At 39.0% G+C, this 23,192-nt stretch overlaps 1 protein-coding gene across 1 annotated transcript; it reads right to left on the reverse strand.

Annotated features, from left to right (window-relative positions):
* Window positions 1–1,504: 1,504 nt before the first annotated feature.
* LOC144628817 (uncharacterized) lies at window positions 1,505–20,086 on the reverse strand. The gene is made up of 9 exons (XM_078486932.1): window positions 20,024–20,086; window positions 15,475–15,569; window positions 5,522–5,578; window positions 4,582–4,735; window positions 3,991–4,169; window positions 3,069–3,288; window positions 2,435–2,480; window positions 2,089–2,146; window positions 1,505–1,668 (listed from the first exon to the last, which is right to left on the reverse strand). Exons 2-9 carry the CDS (start codon window positions 15,536–15,538, stop codon window positions 1,505–1,507), a joined length of 942 nt encoding a protein of 313 aa, XP_078343058.1. The 5' UTR covers window positions 15,539–15,569; window positions 20,024–20,086.
* Between the last annotated feature and the right edge of the window lie 3,106 nt (window positions 20,087–23,192).

The following is a 23,192-nucleotide window of genomic DNA, read 5'->3' on the forward strand; positions in this document are numbered from 1 at the left end:
CAAGAATGACAAAATATCAAAACATTTCAAAGCGAGCTGAAAGATATATTGACTTAATTGACGGGCCCTGATGCCTGAACAATATGCTCGTTTCGCAGAGATTATTAAATTGTAAAATAATAATTACCACCAAGTTAAACATTTTGGAGTGTTCAATTAAAACTTTTTTAGTGAGGAAACGGTTAGCCTAAATATTGTTTATTACAGATTTACCTAAAGAACAAATGTCATGGAAAACAAAAAGATAAAATCGCAAAAGTATATTGGAACTGACAAAAATGTTGGCAATGTGGGTTTAGATATTAGTTAAAAAATGTCACTTATTTTGAGAGACTTAGTTTTGGCAACATAACAGTTAGAGTCAACATTTTTTAAAATTAAGTTTACTCAGAGTCATTACTTGTAAGACCCTGAAGTTAAGAAGAAAGCCAGTACCTTTCGAAATCAGCCTTGCTCGTCACTTGTAACTATAGCAACAGCTGAACCCGTTAAATGCACTCGTAATTCTAGCCTTAAGTGCTTTCAGAGCCACCTTAAATTTTGAAAATTTGCCGTGCGTTCCGTGATGCGTTCCACGCGCGCTCCGCTATACCCGTGTGTTTAGCTATGGTTTCCCGGCAGGTTTCTTCTCACGTTTCCTGCGCATTTTCTGTAGGTCCCCCTGGCATTTGCACCTCCGTTACAACATGCATTCCGGTCCTAATGCATTTTTCGTTCTTTCCCTTAAATGTTCCTTGGCATTCCATCGTATCTTCTTGTGTTTCCCGTGCGTTTCCGCAACCGTGTTAGTTCTGCAGGGTTCACATTTGGTTCCGTCCTACCTTCCCTGAACATTTTTTGTGGTTTCCACAATGCGTTCTCTTGCACTTTCCCTCGTGTGTTCCTCCATGTGTTCCCTGTGCATCATCTGTGCTTTCCCTTGCATTTCCTCTTCGCTGCCCAATCCATATCCTGTCGCAATGCGCAGTCCCGTGCGTTCCTTTATGGACATTTATGGGTGCCCGGTGGGTTCTGACCTACTTTCCCCGTGTATTCGCTGTTTCCTATGCATTTGCTTGTCTGAACGTTCCCTGTGCACCATTATGCACTTTCTCGTTTTTTCGGATTCGAATTCCGGATCGTGTGGTACGAGTTGGAGCCCTGGTCGATCTAACTTATTATTGGAAGGATTTTTATTTTATTGAAGAATGCTATTTTAACACTAAACCTGCTATTTTCCCGCGCAACCGCAAAGAGTAAATTACCTCTCCTCTCGTTGCTGCCAACTAGCGTAGGTAACGCGCGAGTTGCGTGGAACTTCCCAGCAAGTTTAACCCGTCTGGTCTAAGTTATAGTTATTTACTTAAGTCGAGTCTTTAGAAATTGGAAATAACTGCTACAAAACAGGAAGCTGAATAAGACGGCTATCTTGTATATCGCTACAATCGCAATGTTTCCTTATTTCAAAGTGAGAGCCGTTCTTATAGATCTTGCTTCAAGTTTTCCGGATCTTGATATAAAGAATTCAGCCCAACAGTCTTCGCTGAATGTTGCCCAGCATTTGTACCAGTTGCTGTAGATCTGGGATGTCAGGTATCGCTCTCTTTGCCATTTGCCTGCCACCGGACTGGGTGGGTGTGGGGGTAAGTAGTTGATTTTCAATCTGCTTTAAGATCTGCAGCGTTTCATCTGTGAAACAACGATAAACATATTAAACTGGAGATTTCTATTGATCTTACTGAACTCTGATACACACAGGAACTTCACTGAATTGATACACAGATTATGAACGGCAAGATTTAACAAACTTTAATTACGGATTAATACACAATCTACGTGAATTACCCTACTACCACACAAAATGCGAAGGGTCATCAGGAACTACACAAAATACAAGCACAGAAGATTCATGCAAGCATAAAAACATGCAAGTATAAAAACTATGGGAACCTTACAACTTGAACTGCATAAAAAACGCACAGACTACAATAACTTTTTATGTAAAGTGCATCGTTTGATTTAAGGGTGCCATCAGACAAAGTCCTCTTCTTTGACGATTTTTTTATTCTTATTTTCTGCTTACCTAAACATTTATTGATATTTACTTACTTCGAAAGATTTCGAGATCTGCAGAAGTAATCGCTGGCTTTCCAAGAAGTCCTGTAAGCTAAAAATCAAACAAACGAACAAACAACAACAATGAATTAGTCAGTGGCAGATGTATCCTGGGTGCCAGAGGGTTTTTTCCATTTTTGTGGTAACCCAGGACCTAGGGTATGGCAAATGTTGAATGATAAATGAATAGAACGGAATGTTTTGATGCGACTTGTAAGTTTTACTTTGAGGGCTTGGCCTAAACCCCCACAAAAACCACAAAAAATGCAAAAAATTCTAAATTGGCTTACTAAAAACATATGCACATATATTTGTCATTTTACAGACTAGCAGTAGTTACCTTCTGCACAATTTGGCCGACAGAACTGAGTAAATCAACAAGCACCCTGCAAAAGTAAATAACGCAGTTATTACATAGATGATCAACGACTGTACTCAATAGGCAATCAGCCAGTAGATTGATCGATCAATTACTTAATAGTTAAATGAGTTTATTATCAGTTAAATGAATGAGTCAGGCACATGTCTTATTTATGATCAATCATTTAGTTAACTAACTGAGAGGTCGATCGATCAGTTGGTCTGTCCGTCCGGCCCAATCAGTCAGTCAGTCAGTCGGTCGGTCGGTCAGTCCCCCGTCTGTCCGTCCGGCCGGCCGGCCGGCACTTACGTCAGTCAGTCAGTCAGTCAGTCAGTCAGTCAGTCAGTCAGTCAGGTCAGTCCGTCCGTCCTTCCGTCAGTTAGTCAGTGAGACAATCCGCCAGTCTGTCTACCATTCAAACCAACCAACTAATCCACCAATCAACCGACCGACCGACCAAGCAACCAACCAACCAACTAATCATTTCAAAATCTAAATAGTAATCTTTTGTCATATGATCGCTCTCTCATCGATCGCGACAACTAGCGTAAGGTCATCACACACATATTCAAGCTTACAAACATCATGAAACATTGAACTTATTTCAGCCTACCTCTGGACATCAGGTGGAAGAATTACCGGTGGCACGACTGAAGATGTCATCACAGGTGATAAGCTGGGAGTAGATGGCTGCACTGTAAAGTCTGTGGTATCGAAAGGAGCAGATGAGAATGTTGGTAGTGCTGTGGCCAGAGTGGTTGGGAAAGGAATGGAACTCAATGTTGGTAGTGCTGTGATTGGCGTGGTAAAGGGCACAGTGGGAGTTGGTGGCACTGAAAGATAAAGTATCAAAGATTAACGTCAAATTTCTCCTCAAAGTATTACACACTGCTTGTTGTGCTAAACGCATAGCTAGTTACCATGGTAACGTTGTTATTACTTTTAAATCAAAAACTCAAATTCTCAGACTACAGGGTCTACGGTGATTTACTTGTCCTGACCCATATGATGCAATTCGGTGGATATGCCTCGCAGTTTTGGACGATTGACAATAAATTCAGTAAAAGGCTTAAAGGATAAGTGAGGCTTGTGTGATTTTGATCCTCTTTGGCTGACGTTCATTAACAAGTTAAGACTCTGAAGACTTAAAGACTAAACTAAGATGAAAGGTCTTACACTCGCTTTCAGTGTTACGTGCATAGCTTTTTTTCTACATCCATCTTTAGACATCATTTTTTTAACGCGTCTTTCGACGTACTATTTGAAATGAACCAATCAAAGCCGATGCACACTGGTGTTGGTTTCATACAAATGAGCACACAAGGTCAGAAGGTCATGCTAGTGGGCTGTGATTGGCGAACTTCGATCCGTGTTGTTTGTTTAGCACCTCGAAAGATGGATGTCGATAGAAAGCCGCTATGCACGTTGCACTGAAAGCGGGTGTAAACCGAACTTGCAAGCAAGCAAGCACGTAAGTTAGCGTGTCAGCGTTCTATGAAGTAGAAGCGTTTGTATATCGTGTAGAGAATACTTACAGGGTATAATGTGGTACTGAGCCAGAAAACCTCTCCTTCTAACAGATGAGTCAGAGTCGAAGCTGACTCTTACCAAGTCAGTTCGGGTACCGTCTACTCTGACAGTGTATTGGGGCTTAAAACCACTTAGCACTTCTATAACCTGTCCTGCGCTATCGATCAACTCAACCATATCACAGCTGCGAGAAAAAAAATGAATAAAATTACAATGAACGCATTCGTGTGCGGCAAAACAAGCCACTTATTGCAGCCACAACGAATGAACTGAATTGTCTAAACTCGAATGAAACATTTAGCGTGTGAATTGCGATATCAAGTGCGGGAAAAATTAATGTCGACGTCAAAGGCAGAGAAACATGTAGCTGGTGCTAGAAACGATAATTGTTTTTTTGTAAAAGGCGGGAAAATTTGCAACCGATTACAAGCGCGGGAAAAGATGATCTAGTGCAAGCGCGGGAAAGCATGCAACCAATGCAAAACGCGGGAAAAATTCGTGGTAGCCGCGTAAAAATTAAAAAAGCGTCAAGCACAAAAAACTATTTACTTACATTTACTGTAAATTACTAATTTCAGCTTATGACTAGGACGTACCATTGCTCTGTATGAAACACTATAAATTTGAGCCTGAGATAGCTATCAGTGGGAATACGCAAAGTCCAGACACAGATCAAGTTGTTCGGGTACAGCAAAGGATATCCAGGAGTCGCGAATGATCCCGAAGACCCGTTCAACATCCCGCCACATCCTGAAACAAAGAAATGTCAAATACGTGTCTTAATATTTCCAGCAGTTCAATGCTTAATAAATTAAAGGGCAAAATAACTGTATACTGTTTGCTTTGGGCTGAAAGCAGTTTCGTTCATTGGAGGCAAAATTACTCGGAGAATAATACTCCAAATCTGCAAGTGATACAGGGGAGGCGGGGAAGGGGATCGGTTGTGAGACCCTCGCTCGTATTGAAGCATGGATAAAAAGCTTGGGGGTCAGTTGAATCTTTTTCATATTTTACAAATTGTAATTATAGCTGTACTTACACAGATTAGATGCAAAATATTTAAATCGACATACTAACAGTAATGAAACTTGATCACGGTAAATGTAGTTTTCAGGATAGCACAATTAAATATTTTGTTTATGGCACACATACCAAAAAATTACCAAGAAGTTAACGCATGACCATCCCCCACTACAATACCCCTTGCCATCAATAATAATAATAGCAACTTTATTAACGTGTCAAATCTGTAGTAGCTGAGGGGAAAAGTCCCCTCTACTAATTGTGGACACCTAACCTGCCTAACTAAAAAACGTAATTAATATATATAAAATAGAAAATATTTATATACATTTAAAAAAACCTAAGTACAAGTACATCAAGAATTACGTCCCTTCGTATATGAACGTCGCTTGCATGTGCGTTTGCATTTGCATGTTCATGTGAACCAGCCCCATCGGCCAGTTAATTCGATTCTTTCCCAGGGAGGCTGCTGTAGAGGGGTACACTCCTATCGTTATAACTATTTCAACTTACCAATGAAGGGTGGTTGTGTAGTCACTGGCATCGTGGGCGTTGGTGTTGTAACAACAGCTGCAGAGGAAGGTGTAGGTTTAAGACTCAAGTTAAAATCAAAAAGGAGCTCTATTTATTTATGCGTGTTTAAGACTTGAGGCTTGTGAGGCAGTTGATATGAAACATAACATTCAAATTAACACATCATATTAAGAAACAAATAAACAGTGTAGTTTTAAGAAGCCCTGGTTTATTAGCAGAATGCTTGCAATCCAAATTGTTACTTTTCTCGATAAATGACACTCACCGATTTTTAAAATTCGTATACAAAACTGGTGATTTCAGACCTGGACACAGTGTTTGCACGGAATTAGTTAACAAGGTTTAAAATTTTCATGTGTTAATGCCTGAACGCACCGCGCACCACTGCGCACTGCACAATAATTAAGGTCATTGCCCTGTATTGCATTGCGCATCCTTACTGCGCAGAATTTTACGCGTAATTAGCACGCGCACATAAACAAAATGACGACCGCGAGAAAAATAAATCGTCTTTTCTCGTAAACGAGTCTGGTGACCTATCAATTTTTTCTCATATTTTGAGTGTAGTGATCAATTTCTTTCTGTAAAACAAAAACAGATCAATTCCGATGTTTGAAAAATAAATTACTAATGGCAATATGTACTTTGTCATTGCTTGCAAGGAAATTATTAAGGAATTATGTGGTATATGAGGGGACGCAAGCGGCGTCAACTGTAAGTTCCTGATTTCTTAAGAGGATTAGTTTGCGGTTACCGAAAGTGTTATAATCTTTCAGCAGCATTTGAGTTATCTTCTCATCAGTTGTGTTATATTACATGGATCAATTTCCATTCTGGCGGCAGAATAAATTATAATGTTCGCGGCGAATTCTGCTTTGGCGGCAATTGGGGAAATACAGAAGAAGCTCATCTAGCAAGGAATGATTTCTAGATACTTTGATGTCGCGTAAACGTTTCGACCTTTTAAGATTTAAGTTGTTTTCGCCTTTTGCAAGATGATCATTTCTATGTTCTATCGATCGATCATCCATGTGGATTTACAAAGTGAAAATTACGGTGAGTTTGCAAACGCGAGTTGCGGTGACGCTGGCGCTTTCCACGCAGAAAGTCGTTCAAAATCCTAAATATGTTACGACATATTGCAAATGGTTCGTACCTTTCAGTTGTGCCGTGAATATTAATTGTCGGTTGCACGGACACTCGTTCTGCAGCACTAAGGCAAGCGCTCAACTGCACGCTATCCTTCGAAATGTTGTGTTTGTTTCAGTTCAGTTTTTCAGTCATACACAAGAAACGCTTTAAATATAATCATGGCCCGGGCTATCACGTCATGGATCATTAATAAGGAGGTCGCCAGGTAAGTCAATCCATTAAACATTACTATTTTTAGGTCATGGTCAGTAAATTGAAGATTCCATCTTGTTGTAACATTTGGTCAGACTCTTGTTACAAAAACACAGATTTGAGCGGGCTCATTTTATTTGCGATACATTATGTTTCGCTTCATTCATTTTCTATTCGTTCTCTAAAATATACAGCCGTATCGTCGAAGTAAAGATTTATTTTAAAACTGACCAGTACAAAAGTATTAGCAATGTAACCTGCAATTCTAATTCTGCTCAATTCTATAATGTGTATATAGTTAGTTTATTTTAATAATTTTATGTTTTAATATTGTAATGTATATAGTTAGTATATTTTAATATTTTTAAGTTTTAATATTGTAATGCGCTTTTGCTCATTTACATGTTAAAAAGCGCAATATAAATTCATAAATTATTATTATTATTATTATTTTCTCCATCGGAGCTGGCGGGCGGCGCGCCTCATACAGTCCGATGTAACCTGCAATTCTAATACTGCAACCGCTTTAAAATATTTTCTCCATCGGAGCTGGCGGGCGGCGCGCCTCATACAGTCCGATGTAACCTGCAATTCTAATACTGCACCGCTTTAAAATATTTTCTCCATCGGAGCTGGCGGGCGGCGCGCCTCATACAGTCCGATGTAACCTGCAATTCTAATACTGCACCGCCTTTAAATATCTTCTCCATCGGAGCTGGCGGGCGGCGCGCCTCATACAGTCCGATGTAACCTGCAATTCTAATACTTCTAACTAATCAGTAGCTGGCAACGTTTGTTTTGTCTGTTAGGTGGTGCAGCGTTATGGAACAACTGCAAAAAATAATTTTATGTGCATGTTTCTATTGAAGACGGCTGCACACATATGCTTGCCACAACACTTGTACATTGTACAGAATGCTGAAAATGGAAACAGTGCGGCGTTATTTAGCATTGTTTTCCATTGGATGCGTTTTTCTTCTGAAGGCTTTGCTTCGATACAGCTTTAAGATTAAGTTTCGTGATTTTACGGGCCTGTTACCAGTATGAGTCTAGTACGCAAAAGGCCGCTACTCTCGCAGTTCAAGAATTAAACTGCTTTGGCCTTTAAAAAAATCATAGGAAAATTCCTTTCTATTATTGTCGGCGGCTCATTATGCAGCTAATTCAGTTTGGTAAGTTACTTGCGGCTATAATATGCGCTCGTCAGTTCAAAAATTCTATAGTTTTTTGATAGGCTCGATCAGGAGAATCGAACAAGGTGTACCGATACAGCAGTCCGGCTGTATTTTATTAACAGCCTCCCCGGTATTATAAAATGTGGTGTGCATTTTCGTTGTTAGTTTAAAAATTTGTTTATTTTCACGCTTTCTTCAATAATCATCTTTAAAACTGGTTCCTTGTTTCTCCGATTTTGCCGAGGTACATCGACAACATTTAAAAAACCCGAAATCACAGCGCGCTGTTATCACAACATCACAAAATTATTAGTCGACGGTATTATGATCATCTTTTTCTGGTCTTCGTTAGATTAAGTAATGTTTTTGACAGCGAAACAGATTATGACACCTTTCGCGGCTCAAGCGAAGGAACCTGGTGTGAGGTATGTTAGGAATGCTAGGATAATATCCTAGCATTCCTCTGAAGTACTTACAGTTGACACCGCCTGCGTCCCCTCTCTTAAAGGAATATGGGGACCCCAGTTTTTTTATTTCAAAATTTAAGTCTCCTTAAGGTAATCAACCAGTAGGCAAAGTTTGGTTGAATAACTATGTTCAGTTCTATTTCAGGGCAATGACCTTAATTTCTACTTCTACAACATTACGTGAAGAAATTTTAATGTTTGTCTGCCTAACAAAATTGCGCGCAAAAGCGCGGCGCAACAACGCCAGCCATTTCCTGCTTTCTGGTGCAATCCTATCTCCCAATGTTCCAAACACGACGATCTTTTTGGGCCAAATTTCTAAACAGCTGCAGTAGACTCTTTGGCTTCTTGACCTAGCTACCGTCGCCAAGTATGAAAACTTACTAGCTAAGTTAGCAATGTCTAGTTACGTATTGCATGCAGTGCATAGCCATGTCGGCTTTACATAAAGCGTTGCGCACAGTGGTGCTGCGTATATGTGCGCCTTAAACGGCGTGGAAATTTCACTATTGATATTTTTATCTGCATGGGGACCTTTTTCTTAAAATCTCAACTCTCCCCACTAATTACGTACTTTTCTTTTAAAGCTAGTTCTGAAAATTTAGTGCTACATGGAAACTATTTTCTGGTTAATAATTTTCTTTATTCTCATAACATATCCGTGTAAAAATGTATTGATAATGTACAGAGAGCCCCGCACTACCTTACTAAATTTCGAGAGGAAAACAGTCTGCAAGCAGTCTAGGAGAAATTCGATGTTGGTCAACACTCACGTGGTGATGTAGTAATGGTGTAATATGCTTTGAAGCCTTTGTCATTTATACGGTTGTTAGAGGAAAACTCTATTGTGATCTCAGTGTTGCCATTGGAAACTGTCAATGACTCAGAGAAGGATCCCATCTTTCCCGAGAAATACCAATAATAAGAGTCGACAGAATATGATCCATTTATTCGAATATTCAGGACATCGCAGCTGGAAAGAAAAGAATTCATTAAAAACACACAAGAATTCTTACTGATTCCGTCTAACTGGAAAATAACAAATTTATCGACAATGAAACAAATAGAAAGGTTAATTTACTTGAAGCATATCCTGGTAGCCAGGCGTTCCCTTCCCGCTAAACCTTGACGTCACGCGTATGTGACGCGTCTCTGACTAACTCGTACACAGGCTCTTGAGGTCAAGCGCACGCATCATTTCAAAGCAACACAGCGCAACAAGGTTGGATGGTGTTGCTAGATTTTTTGACCATTAAAATGTGTGATGAGCAGCCAAACGAATCACGCAGTTCTTGGCTTTCTTGTAGGGGGCAACACCAAAGTAGCAAAAAGGGCGAGAAGAGAGGGAGACGGGAAAAGAGAAGCGGGGGTTGGAGGGAGGACCGGGTCTCCCAAGGTGGTGGGAACAAGGAGAAATAAGAACACGTCTCACAACAAAACGAATACTTTGCAATAGAAAAAGCACAAAAGCGGGAACCACTAAGAAAAGAGGGGGGGGAGGAGGAGGAGGCGGGGCGGGTACCGGGTATAGTAAGGGGAAGCAGGAAGCCAAACGTTTCAGACCCACCGGTCCCTCCCCTCGATTTTCTAAAAAAAAAACGTTTTGCAGTAATTTTATTCACCTACCATGATTCTGTATTAAACTCAATGAAAGAAATGTTCAGTGTTGAACCTCGGGCCAGGCTTATGTTCCACATGCAAACGACGTTATTGGGGTAATTTTGAGGGAAGCCTGGGGTGAAAAATGTCCCATTTGAACCATGCAGTTGGCCGCCGCAAACTGGGGAGAGATGTTCCAAAAATTGCAGTTAAATTTGTTATAATGGCCTGAAACACTTGTTAAAGTTCAATAGTGGGAAAAGAGGTCTGATATTATCTCTGACAACAGTGTAAATAAAAAGGGCTTGATAACAAATACAGAGCAAGCTGTATCAATTTATCAGCGAGAAAATGAAGGACGATCTCTTGGAAAATGAAAGAAAGAGGGAAGCATTTTCCGCTACTACTGAAATGATTAAAAATGGAAAATTTAGAGCACTGAGTACATCATCATCATCATCATAATCATCATCATCATCATCGTCATCATCATCGTCATCATCATCATCAAATTCTCCCAACTTGTACTATAAGAAATGCACTGAGACCAGTGAGGAGAATTTGTATGTTGACATCAGGGTTTAATGGGTTAATACATCATTAAATTCTCCCAACTTGTACCATAAGAAATGAATAGAGACCAGTAAGGAGAATTTGTATGTTGACATCAGGGCTTAAAGGGTTAATACATCATCAAATTCCTGTAACTAGTACTCAAGAAATGTATGGAGGCCAGTGAGGAGAACTTTTAACTTTATCGACTCACCTGGAGTTGGTGTAGGTGGTCCAATGGCAGGTATAAGTACCACTTGATGCCAGCCTACAGAAGTTAGCTGCGGAAACAGGCCTGGTTGTACGTCGTGTGAAGAGTAAGCAAATACAAGAAAAATTGGTGCGCCTGGCTGGAATAGAAAAAAAAGAAATACAAACTGACAAATGAAACTCAAAGAATACAAACAGAAACAAGCAATAATGTTATGCTCTTATAAGCAGCTCATCAGGGTTATTTCTGCTGTCTAATTTTTTTTTAGGGACGTCAAAAATCTTTAACCATAATAATGAGTTTAAATATATACATGTTAATTTGCGCCATAGAAATCTTAAATATTACTAGTTGTACCTATCGGTAAGTGCCAACGAGCGAAATACTCATGTTTGTTCATAAGAACAGATATTGAATGGTTTTTGATAGAACTATAATTGAAATGACCAAAATATGGTAAATTGTATTTTAGGTAATATACGAAAAAAGTGCTATTTCTCTGGTGTTCATAAATGACACAGGCTTGATAGCCTGCGTAGCAGGCGCCGTAGTTTCCAGCGCGCGTATTCTCGCGATCGCGCACTCTTTTAAACACACTAAAAAACGTACACAGATGTCTGCTACGCAGGCTACGGGTTTGACAGATTGATAACTCTTGACAAATCTTTAAATTCTTTTCAACGTTAAAATGTCACAAAATATAGGCAATAAATGAGGTTTAATCACTTTTTTTTTAAATACAACACGCGATGGTTAAAATGTTTCCGTCCACAAAAGGGATAGTTGCATTTCAAGAACTTCTTATAAATCAAATCCCAAAATCAAAACTGCTAAGATGCTTATTTTAAAATAATTTTCAGTAATCAGAGACAGTAATGCACGGGTCAGATTTCAGTCTCGCATGCGAAGTGTCATGTTCAGTTTATACGCAAAACTTGAAAAATTTGAACAGAAAACAAAACTTGAACGGTCAAGGATTATTTGGAGACAAAATTTTTATTCAAGTTAACATTACATTTGCCGTTAGAAGCAAAAAACCTTTGACTTTCTTGTGTGTATGACATGCAGTAATTTTAGTGAGCGTCGCTTTGTATTGATGATATTCCTACGCGGAGCGAAAATGCGTGCCAAATAAAATATAAGCGGTATTTGATTTGGAATAAATCATCGGTCAAACAATTACTATAAACACAATCAACACTAAAATGAAGCATTTACCCGACTTCAGCATTCTTATAAGTCAAGAAAACTCTATTTGAAGTCAACAGTCCGCTATGATTTTCATGTCTCTCCTCGATCGTAAATCAAAGGACTCCAAAGTCGAAAGATTATTTCATCGCTTTGGAGACCTTGATGTTCATTTTTTCGGCGGTCGAATATTCTATAGGGTATTTTCTTTCGATTTATAATTCCCTAAAGGTGTATTTATGACCACATTGAAAATTTTAACAGCGAGCCGCGTGGACGCCATTTTGGTCATTTGCTCTCTAGCAAGGAGTGAGAGACTGGGAACCAGTTGGGAAGAACAATACAACCCAAATGGGGTTTACTTACACCCAAATATGGTAAAAAAACGTCCCTTACGTAAAAAATTTAAATTTTCTCTGCCTATACACTCATACGCACACGGCTCTATGATTCTGCCGCCTCGACAGCCTCGCCTCTTGGCTCGGCTGTCTCGTTGGCAATTATTATATTATCACTTATTGTTTGAGTGGGAGGGCCGCACGGGAAAATATTTGGCCAGAAGTCATGGCATTAGGACAAAGGACAGCGAGATCTGTGTAAAATTATAGACGGCCATTTATTTCTGGTTGGGAACGGCCTTTTAACTAGGGCCATTTTAAGCTTTTATTTTTGAAAAGTTGAAAAATGCCTCATTGGTGAATGTTTAAAATTGCGCGCACTGATAAAATGTAGACGTGTTAGGGCTAAACCGGATGGCGTTTATTAATCTCTTCTATTTATCTTTATGAAGCGTCCAAAGGACAATAAACACAATAACTTCATTTTGGCTTTAAAATTATGCCGAAAAAAAATTGTCCTTGAACATCGCAGGTTCCTTGAAGCTCAGTATTCGATTACCATCATTGTTGGTAATTCGTTTGCGTTTAGTACTTAAAAAAATAGTGTCCACGGACAAAGCTTGGTCTAGTGCAAATTGTTCGTCAAAAACGAGGTTATTGTTTGTATGTTTCCACGCTAAAACTGCCAGGGGCGGATCCAGGATTTCAAAAGGGGGGGGGGGGTGGATGGCAGACCATAAGGGCCTAACCCTAACCCTAACCCTATCCCTAACCCTAACCCTAAGTGGCGGCAGACGGCGAAACGTGGCGTAACAACAACCAGACATGAGCGAGAGCTAATTTTTCTTTCTTTATTTATTTTCTATTTCAAATAAAGTGACATTTCGAATTTTTTTTACTGAAAAATGGGGGGTGGATATCCACCCTATCCACCCCCCCTGTATCCGCCCCTGACTGCGTTATCATCTATACCCCGTAAAGTGCGTTCGTCAAGGCATGATAAAAAAGTGAAAAGAGTAATTATGGTTGTTACGTATCTTACCGGAACAGCTGTATCATTTACGCGATCGGTTGTGTTTCGGTCACGATAAAACTTCAAAGTTGTTGTTCCGTTTTCTTCTCTGGAGTAAGTCAATGCCCAGTCTTGTTGAGTGTCCAGTACTGGTTGTTGAACACCAATGGTAGAATAATCCTGGTGAAAATAACAAGTTAAATTCGTTTTGTTGTTGTATCCTTCTACATTAATATTCAGAGGTGGCGGAGCGTTTTGGAACGTGGGAGGTGGGGGGGGGGGGGGTCTGACTAGTTTCTAGACCGATGATTTCAGAAGATTCTCGGATTGTTGTTCGAGCCATACGAACGTTTCCGATCAATTTTCCAACTTTTCCAAAGATTAACAAAGTTTCTTGAAGGCTTCTAACGAAGTTTAGAAGATGTTTAAACTTACTCACGGACAGAATGTACTGACAAACCTTTTTTTACGCTACGCTGGCGATATTTTTCTGCAACAAAACGTGGGGAGGGGGGCTGAGCCCCCAAATTTTCGTTTGAGGGGGCTACAGTCCCCTTGCCCCCCCCCCTTCTTCGCCGCGTATGGTCTTGCACTCCTCACAGCAAACACAGAATCGAATAGAAAAAGAAAAAAATTACCGCGAAGTAGCCAGCTCCGTCATTTAGAACTCCTCCAAGAGCCACGTCGTATCTAGTCATGTTATCCGGTGATTGATTAGCAAGCCCAAGTGCTACCCATCCAGTCGTCATGACCTCGGTCATGAAGTGTATCCTGTCTGAACTGCTGTTGTACATCCAAGAGACATTGTAGTTGCCATTTTCAAGGGAAAGAAAGTTTGCAAAATGCACTGGTGGAGTCTCTGCCTCTAAATAATTGACAACAATATTTGATTATAGTAGTAATTAAATGAACAGGTCAAATTTCTTCCTAATGCGCTTTTTTTTTCATGTAATTGCAATTTGTGGAGCAAAAGCAACCTGAATCGAGGCAAATTTCGCATGATTTAGGATTTAAGATATTTTAGCTCAACCCTTAACATGCTAAACCCGGATTTCCCCGGGATTTGGAGGAATGGCCATTCAACCACTTATGACGTCACCAATTTACACGGCAGCAGATTTTTGTGATGTGCAAGTTATAGAAGTTGGATAGATCTTTCCACAGGACTGTCCATCTTGAGTATTGACTGCATTCCGACAGAGCTAATCGAAAAAACGGTCATCAATTTTTGGTGCAAAATTGGTGCTAAAACAGGCCAATATACCCGTACTTGATCAAGGTCTCCTTTCCAGGGTTTTCCATTGATTAAGATCAAAACTTTTCAGGCCAGTAGAAGGGGTGCACAGAGTAAAAGAAAGAGGGAATAAGAAAGCAGAGAAAAACGAGAAGGAAAGGAGCAAAGAAAAAAAAATCGGAACGGTTCAGCCAAAAAAAAATGTCCAAATTTTGGCTTATGCGCATGCGCCAAGTTAAATATTGTACATTTTTACATGGAAATTTCATCAAAAATTTACTGCAGTGTCAGAAAGTGCATTTCTAGCAAATTTTAGAGAAATCAAGGGCCGAAGAGCCAAGAAAATCAATTAACGGTTAAAAAAAACGTGTTTTTTGGACTAATTTCAGCATATTAAGGGTTAAGGCACCGAAAACAATGCCTACATGATACTGTTTTTATTTAACATCTGCATTTAATAATTTATGATATTTCGTTCTGGTGCAGAAGACAGTCTAATGTACTAATTATTAGCCACTTCACTTCCCACTCTGAGATTTCCATGATTAGAAAGAAATTTAGTACATCACAATTAAAAAATTGGCCTGACGGATCATAAAATACTCGTTCCCAATCAGCTATCTTGTTTTTCCGGAAATATCGTTTTGCATGATATTATATTCCAGTAAAATTATTTTACATTATATTTCTTCACAGTCAGTGTGATATTTATTTGCTTTCGAAGATGCGCACGTCCTTCCTCATTGGATAAAATATCGGCCTTGAGAACTGATTTTTTTTAAAAGAATAAAAAAAATAACCCTGTCACGTACCTGATGTTTTTGCAAGTAAAACGGTCGTGAACAAAACCAACAGGAAAGAATTCTTCAAACTCATTTTGATCTGTGTACCACGATGCTGATGTAGTCTGGTGTAGAAGAAAAGCACATATAACTTAAAAACCTGATTGAAGAATCGTTGACCCATGAAAAGTATAAACTATGAACTATGTCTCCCAATTGTTTACTGGGAAATCAAAAAAAATAATCCTCGTCTGTGACAAAACAACCACGATAATACGACAGTTTGCTTAAATCATGCTTTTGTGGCTCTCAAAGAAAGAAAATATCTTGATTATCAATAAAAGAACATTACTAAGCTTATCAAAGCTGTCTACCCAGAGTACTATTGGGTCGTATCATTCATGGTTTATGCTTTTCACATGGTCAAGGCTTTTTCCTGCCTCGTCCCCAGGCGTCCTCGTCCTTGGTCGTGCACGGTTCGCTTGGCGTTGTGGGACTGACGTGCACGGTTCGCTTGGCGTTCTGGGTCTGATGCAGACGGGAAAGCGGCTCGCCCCCTTACCATCAACCCTCGCGCTCCCTGTTTTCCCGCCTTACCGCCTCAACGTGCGGCCAATCGGCGCCTGGGGACGAGGCAGGGCTTTTTAAATAAGGTGTATAACTTGTAGCAATAAAAGCTTATATATATAATAGGAAGCACTTTACTGCTTTTAGCTATATTTGAGTAACTTCTAAATAACAAAACTCTTTTTGTTATATGTTAACTAGCGACACTTCTTGCAATGCGCTTTTGGTGTTGGATATACCTTAACTAGTACTGCACTCGTAAGCACTGTCTGACCAAAATCTTATCCAAAAATTGGAGAAATATCCGATAAACGAAGTATTGTAGGAAATTTAAGATTCTTAAAGTAAATACGTTTTTATGATGAATTAAGGGATACTAAATAGACCTAAAACCCGTCTTATCACTCACAGTATTTAAGATCTAGCTTGTATGTTAATTTTATTAGTCTGATGATGGTATAGCTTATACCGAAATATTACAATTGATTTATCAAGATCTTCATTTGTGGTCTGAATTGTTGGACACAATGAACTTATTCGGGTTATCCTTTGTCCTTTATTTACTAAATAGACCTGAAGCGTCAAAATCAGTTCTTGACGAGGAACGACCCACCAGCTAAAACCTCGACCGTAGACACAGTGTAGACATACGAGACTTTATGTTTTTAGGCTTCCATTTATTTGTTGGTAGAATATATGACGTTCTTGATGACTTGTTTTTATTATTCTTGTCCGTGACCTTCTTCCTCGTGGCGGGCATAAGAAAGATCTCGAGAATAAGATCTATATCGGTGCGTTTGATCTGATTTTTCGGCCGTGGCTCTAGAAACGAGAGTTCGAGGGTGAGGTGGTCTGTTGTGTGATACAAATTATTTGACAGGGCAGCTAATTCTTTGGCTCTTTGATTAGCTGATTCTAGCTTCTCACTTTCAGAAAATAGTATTGCAAAAAAAGACTTTCAATGTTGTTTATACATTGGAGACAACATTCAAATAAAAGATATTGAAGATTATTTTTGAGGGAAGCTGTTTGAATGGTGATTCTTACTTTCTTAGAGTTTGAGAATGAAATCCTAGTGCATGACCATTCAAATGAAAGCCATTGAGCAGTTCTTTCATGTGGTACTGTTTATTATGCTTTACAAGGTGGTTCTAGCTTTTAAGTCTGTGGATGAAACCCTAGTGTGTGACCATTCAAATGAAAGCTATTGAGCAGTGCTTTCATGTTGTACTGTTTATAATGCTGCACAATGTAGTTTTTAACTTTAAAGTCTGTGGATGAAACCCTTAATTAAGGACCAGAAGAAGGATGACCATTTAAATGAAGGCGATTCCATGGCCAGCGCTGTGTATTTTTTCGCGAGGTTTCGAATGCGCAATTAGAAAGCAATATAAAAGGAATTGGCGTTTCCAATTTCTCGCGAAAATGTTTCGCGATGTACGATCAGTCAATATTTACAGGCAATATTTGCCTTATATTCTATGCAAGAATAAGTTCTCTCTTGTTAATTTTGCCCAATCGTTAAAAACAATTAACCGCAACGCAGGAATTTAACAAAAATTAAATCGTTGCGCAAGTATTCGTAAGGATTAAGGGGTATACAAGTGAATAAACAACTTTGACGTGTAATTGATAAAATAAGTTCTTTGGTGTTGTTTGTTTTCTATTTCCACCCAAATAGAAATTGTTTTAAAAAATGTGTTTGTGGTCGTGGGCTCACTGAAGTTATGCTTTCTGAAGTTGATTTTATTAATACGTGCTTTGTTTTCTTTGTTACTTCAATATATGACCATACACGGTAAATAACATCAACCTTGCAACATCTCGGCAATCTTTGAAATAGGTCAAGAACGCCTTTAAGAGTTAAATGAGCTTTTTAAAAGCTTTTAAAACGCTTAACACGATATTTTTCATAATTTTCAGGGCTAACATTAATTTTGATTAACTGTTGATAAACTGCATATCAACTCAACTAAACTTCTTTTAGTGATTATGTTTTTATGCATTTCTGAATATTTCAATATTGGTGTTTTCTTTGTATGGGGCAATATAGCGGCAAACCTTTTCATTGGCATAACTATTTCATTTTTATCGCAACGTCCTGTTTTCATATTTCGCTTTAATAAGTTTTCAAAGCAGGCGCCTATTATTACAGGCGCAACTCAATATAAACATACTCCAAATCAACTCTTTAATGGTCAAAAACATTCATTGTCAGTTTAGGTTATTAATTCAGTAGGTCTTATAAAAAACGACTTTTGTAGTTACAATTACTGGTGTCTCAGTAGTTTTTATTGTGGCCCTGAATCCCCGATCAAATTGGAATTTAGCAGTGTTGGTTTTTGCGGAGGGAGGAAAACCGGAGAAAAAACCTCGAGCGAGGAATCCGGGAATCGAACCTGGGCCACGTTGGTGGGAGGGCCCGGCGCGGTGCTCTCACCACTGCGCCATCCCCGCTCCCGCTGCTTAAATTATTTTCAATCTCTAAAGGAGAAAACGAGCAGGGTCCCTTGAAAGTAGAAAGGCGATTATCATAGTAAAGCTAGCGCATTTTCATTCCTTTAGCAGCCAAACATTCTTCAATATCGGTCATGCTCTGAATAAAACTAGCCTCTATTTCAATTATTACCATTCAGTGTAAGTGAGAATATGATTATCTATAAGTAAAATTCACTCTCTCCCTTCGCAATAACTCCTTAAAGAGTTTGTTGATAAGTTTACATATTCTTATTACCTAGAGTCCCTGTTCTGTATTGATATTTGTAGGAGAAAATAAAAGATGATCAAGTTTATTTTAACGAGAGTGGGAAAGACTTATCGTATATGTGAGGTGATCGCTGACAAGACTGAGTTTTACTTATCAATTGTAATTTGACTGAACGATCGAAGTGTCACTTTAATAGAAGTTTAACTCGTGGTCAAAAGAAGTACAGTTGAATCCCGGTAACTCGAACTCTGAAGGGAAACGACGAACAGTTCGAGTTAGCGGGGTTTGTTGAGTTAGCCGAGTAAAAATGACTGAAAGTGGGTCCAAGGGAAATGGAAGTTAGTTCGAGTTAGCGGGGTTGTTCGAGTTATCCGAGTTCGAGTTACCGGGGTTCTTACTGAAGTCGCTTAGAAATGTTTGACTATCATGTTTCCGGCGAAGAGCAAAACAACAACAACTACAACAACAACCAGTCGCGGATTGTGAAGAACAACTGTCAATGCTAAGTAGATCAAAGACAAATAGAGATTAATGACTTCACCTTCACGAAACGGAATATTGACTCGCTGTAAAATTAAAACGACACCCATATATAGGCAATGTCTCTCTCTATATATTAGAGACTCGAAAAAGAGCAAAAAGCTCACTGGCTTATAGCGTAGATATACTCTGCGTTCGGCTAAGATGGCTTCCTTTATACCCTTCTCTCAAATTTTAAGTTCCAAAATGAACAAGTTTCTTATAATTTCAAATTTTCACAATATCGAAAAAGAAATCGCAGTGCATGAAATAACTGCTCAATAGCTTTATATGAATAGTCACTCATAAGGGTTTCATCCACAGACTGTAAAGCTGGAACCAACTTGTGCAGCATAGTAAACAGTACCACATAAAAGAACTGCTCAATAGCTTTCATTTGAATGGTGACACATTAGGGTTTCATCCACAGACTTAAAAGTTAGAACCACAAAGTATTTTAGCACAATTAACAGTACACATGAACGTTTTGCTCAATAGCTTTCATTTGAATATGATTAGGATTTCACAAACAGGTTTGTCTGAACAATTAAGGATTTCACACACAGACCGTAAAGTCCGTAAAAACCATATGAATTTACTTAAGGTGTGAATTTGGGGGTAAAACGATCCATCCTTGCTAACTGCAAGAATCTAAGCAAATTGTTTCAAATAAAGCTGTCTCTCTCTATTTTTTCAAAATCAGCAGTACTAATATAGCTTAAATCTATCAGTACTTAGGCGCTCATTGTCTTTTTTCTTCGGCTAGACAGTTAAAGACAAACTTACCAGCAATATTTTTCGTGGAGAATCTTCGGACACTCGTTCCCTTCGTTTCAACACAACAAGAATGACAAAATATCAAAACATTTCAAAGCGAGCTGAAAGATATATTGACTTAATTGACGCGCCCTGATGCCCGAACAATATGTTTTATTCCGCAGAGATTATTATATTGTAAAATAATAATTACCACCAAGTTAAACATTTTGGAGGATTCAATTAAAACTTTTTTAGTGAGGAAAAGGTTAGCCTAAATGTTGTTTATTACAGATTTACCTAAAGAACAAATGTCATGGAAAACAAAAAGATAAAATCGCAAAAGTATATTAGAACTGACAAAAATGTTGGCAATGTGGGCTGAGATATTGCTTCAAAAATGTCACTTATTTTGAGAGACTTAGTTTTGGCAACATAAAAGTTTAGAGCTATCCTTTCTTTTTGATTATGTTTACTCAGAGTCATAACTTGTGAGACCCTGAAGAAGAAAGTCGGTGCCTTTCAAAATAAGCCTTGCTCGTCACTAGTAACCATAGCAACAGTTGACCTGTTAAATGCACTCATACTTCTAGCTTTAAGTGCGTTCAGAGCCACCTTAAATTTTGAAAATTTCTCGTGCGTTCCGCAATACGTTTCCCGTGCATTTTCTGTAGGTTCTCTAAGCGTTTGCTCGTCCGTTACAACATGCATTCCCTAATGCACTTCCTCATTCGTTCTCTTTAACGTTGCATTCCCTCGCATCCTCTTGTGTTTCCCGTGCGTTCCCGCAACCCCATTAGTTCTACAGGAGCTCGCATTTGGTTCCGTCCTACCTTCCCTGTACATTTGTTGTGGGTTCCACCATGCGTTCTCTTGTACTTTTCCTCTTGTGCTTCCCCATGCGTTCCCCGTGCATTCTCTGTGCCCTCCCTTGCATTTCCTGTTTGCAACCCCACGTGTTTCCCGTATGTCCCGCTATGCGCAGCCTCGTGCCACCAGGAAAATGTTGTGTACACAAATGTTTCCCTGTTTGCACCCCGCGCGCGCAACACTTGTTGCGGACGCAAAATTTCTGTCCGGGACACAAAAAATGTTTCTGATTTCTTTCAGAAAGATTTTGTGTCCACAACAATGTTTCTCCGTTTGCTCGCCCAAGAAAACATCATGAACAACAACTGAATGTGTCCGCCACAATGTGTTCTCGTTTGCCACCACCTTTATTGGTCCCCGGTGGTTTACCTGTCCACTCCTTGTCGCGAACTCGCGTGGGAAACGCGTGAGTTGCGTGACACTTCCCAGCATTCTTTGCAGGTACAGTACTATACCGCCATTTTGGCTGAACAGGAAGGCAAACAGGTTATTGTTTTACGTGTTTTCTTCACCTGCTGCGGTGTACGTGTTTCCTACGTATGGCATAAGGTTTATAATGCTGCATTCTTTCATATTTAGGTGAAGTTTGTCGCTAAGTTCTTCTCAAAGTGTTGGAGTTGACTTGACGTGCGATTGAACACAGAGTGACGACAAGTCGGGTAAGAAGATAATTGTAATTTGATTCTTAATGAGTTCACTGCCGTAAATTTGTGTTTTAATCCTTGACGAATGATTTCTTATAATTCCGCGAACTGTATTGAAAGTGTACAATTTGTAAGCCTATTTGGTGTCGGCCATAGTTGGGGCTTCAGTGGAATTGGGGAAGGGGGGGGGGGGAGGAGACGGTGGGGGTGGTAGTGGGATCCAAAAGGTAGGATTGCAAAAAATTAATTTTACAGACTGCTACATGCCCATAAACATCACATCAAGTCACTTTTCAGCGCATTGTATCACAGTTCACTCCATAAACTGCAGAAATCACTGAATTAATTTTCTGCAATCCCACACTTTACTAGGGCTGAAAGGGGTGGACCATTGAGGGAGGAGGCAACGTAACATAGAATATAGTTCTGTAGAATCTGGAATATAAATGCAGCTGGAATGGCATAACTATGCAACCTACATGTACCAGTTTGTAGTGACTCACCCATGGGAAGTTCTTCCACATTTTTGTGCCCAAGGACCACATACAATTTACCATTTGAAAGGTTTTGTTTGTGGTATGTCATAATTTATAGTAACAGATGTAGGGAAAGTCACTTCTTCAATTCACAGGCATCCAAAATGAAAAAAAATTAAATGAAATTAAAAAAAATGTTGAATGATATTTCATTTCTCCTTTATTTTTGGTATACCCCCAAAATTACAATTTGCAGCCCTTAAAGTGTATATGACATGAAAAATATTTTCTGCTTATTTGAAAGGCCTTTCGAAATACAGAAGAATGGCGTTTTTCTTTTCGAAATATCTTTTTTCGTTTCAGAGATATTGACGTTTTTGTATTATGCAAATTAGATCAGTGATGACGTCACAAGATTTGACTCTAAAAAATGGTAAAATACTGAATAAACAACATCTCTAAAACTATTGAAGCAGTGTTCTTGAAACTTGGCACCACAAATGTGCATCACAAAAGGAACAAAATGACACCCTTAGTATTGTTGCCATAGCAACTCTTTCAGCTCCAGTCTCTCTCTGTCAAAAAGACAAATATCCCCATATCTGACCTCTAAAGTGAGACAAAGGATCCTGCTTAGAACAGACATAGTTCCCATATTGCCTTAATTCCCACCATTGGTTTGGCTGCGCTAGATGGTTCTTGGTTTAAGACAAAAACTGTGAATTTCAGTTTTTATTGAGACAGCACCAGCGGCAAAACTGTTGTCATGGCAACAGCCCTAAGAGTAACATTTTGTTTCTTTTGTGATGCACATTTGTGGTGCCAAGTTCCAAGAACACTGCTTTAATAGTTTTAGAGATATCGTTTATTCAGTATTTTACCATTTTTTAGAGTCAATTCTTATGACGTCATCACTGATCTAATTTGCATAATACAAAAACGTCAATATCTCTGAAACGAAAAAAGATATTTCGAAAAGAAAAACGCCATTCTTCTGTATTTCGAAAGGCCTTTCAAATAAACAGAAAATATTTTTCATGTCATATACACTTTAATGTGTGGGTTGTTGCCACATAACAAAATTTACTTGATACATGACTAAGGATATTTTCTTTGGGTTGTAATAACAAGACGGTTGTAAGGCATGGTTCCACTGTAGAATCCTTTAAGTTCAGTGCCTCATGCACATTTAAAAATAATGATTTTTTT

The sequence above is a fragment of the Oculina patagonica genome, chromosome 10, assembly GCF_052425735.1.
Source record: "Oculina patagonica isolate OP01 chromosome 10, crgOcupat, whole genome shotgun sequence".
NCBI classification, from domain to species: Eukaryota; Metazoa; Cnidaria; class Anthozoa; order Scleractinia; family Oculinidae; genus Oculina; species Oculina patagonica.

Bases quoted from the DNA above. Each gene is read 5' to 3' on its own strand.
- LOC144628817 (XM_078486932.1), bottom strand. From the start codon at position 15,538: ATGAGTTTGAAGAATTCTTTCCTGTTGGTTTTGTTCACGACCGTTTTA. The intron at 3,289-3,990 runs GTAAGTATTCTC...TTTATCTTTCAG, and splicing joins TCAGTACCACATTATACCCT to TGCCACCAACTCCCACTGTG. The intron at 2,147-2,434 runs GTAACTACTGCT...TTTGATTTTTAG, and splicing joins TCGGCCAAATTGTGCAGAAG to CTTACAGGACTTCTTGGAAA.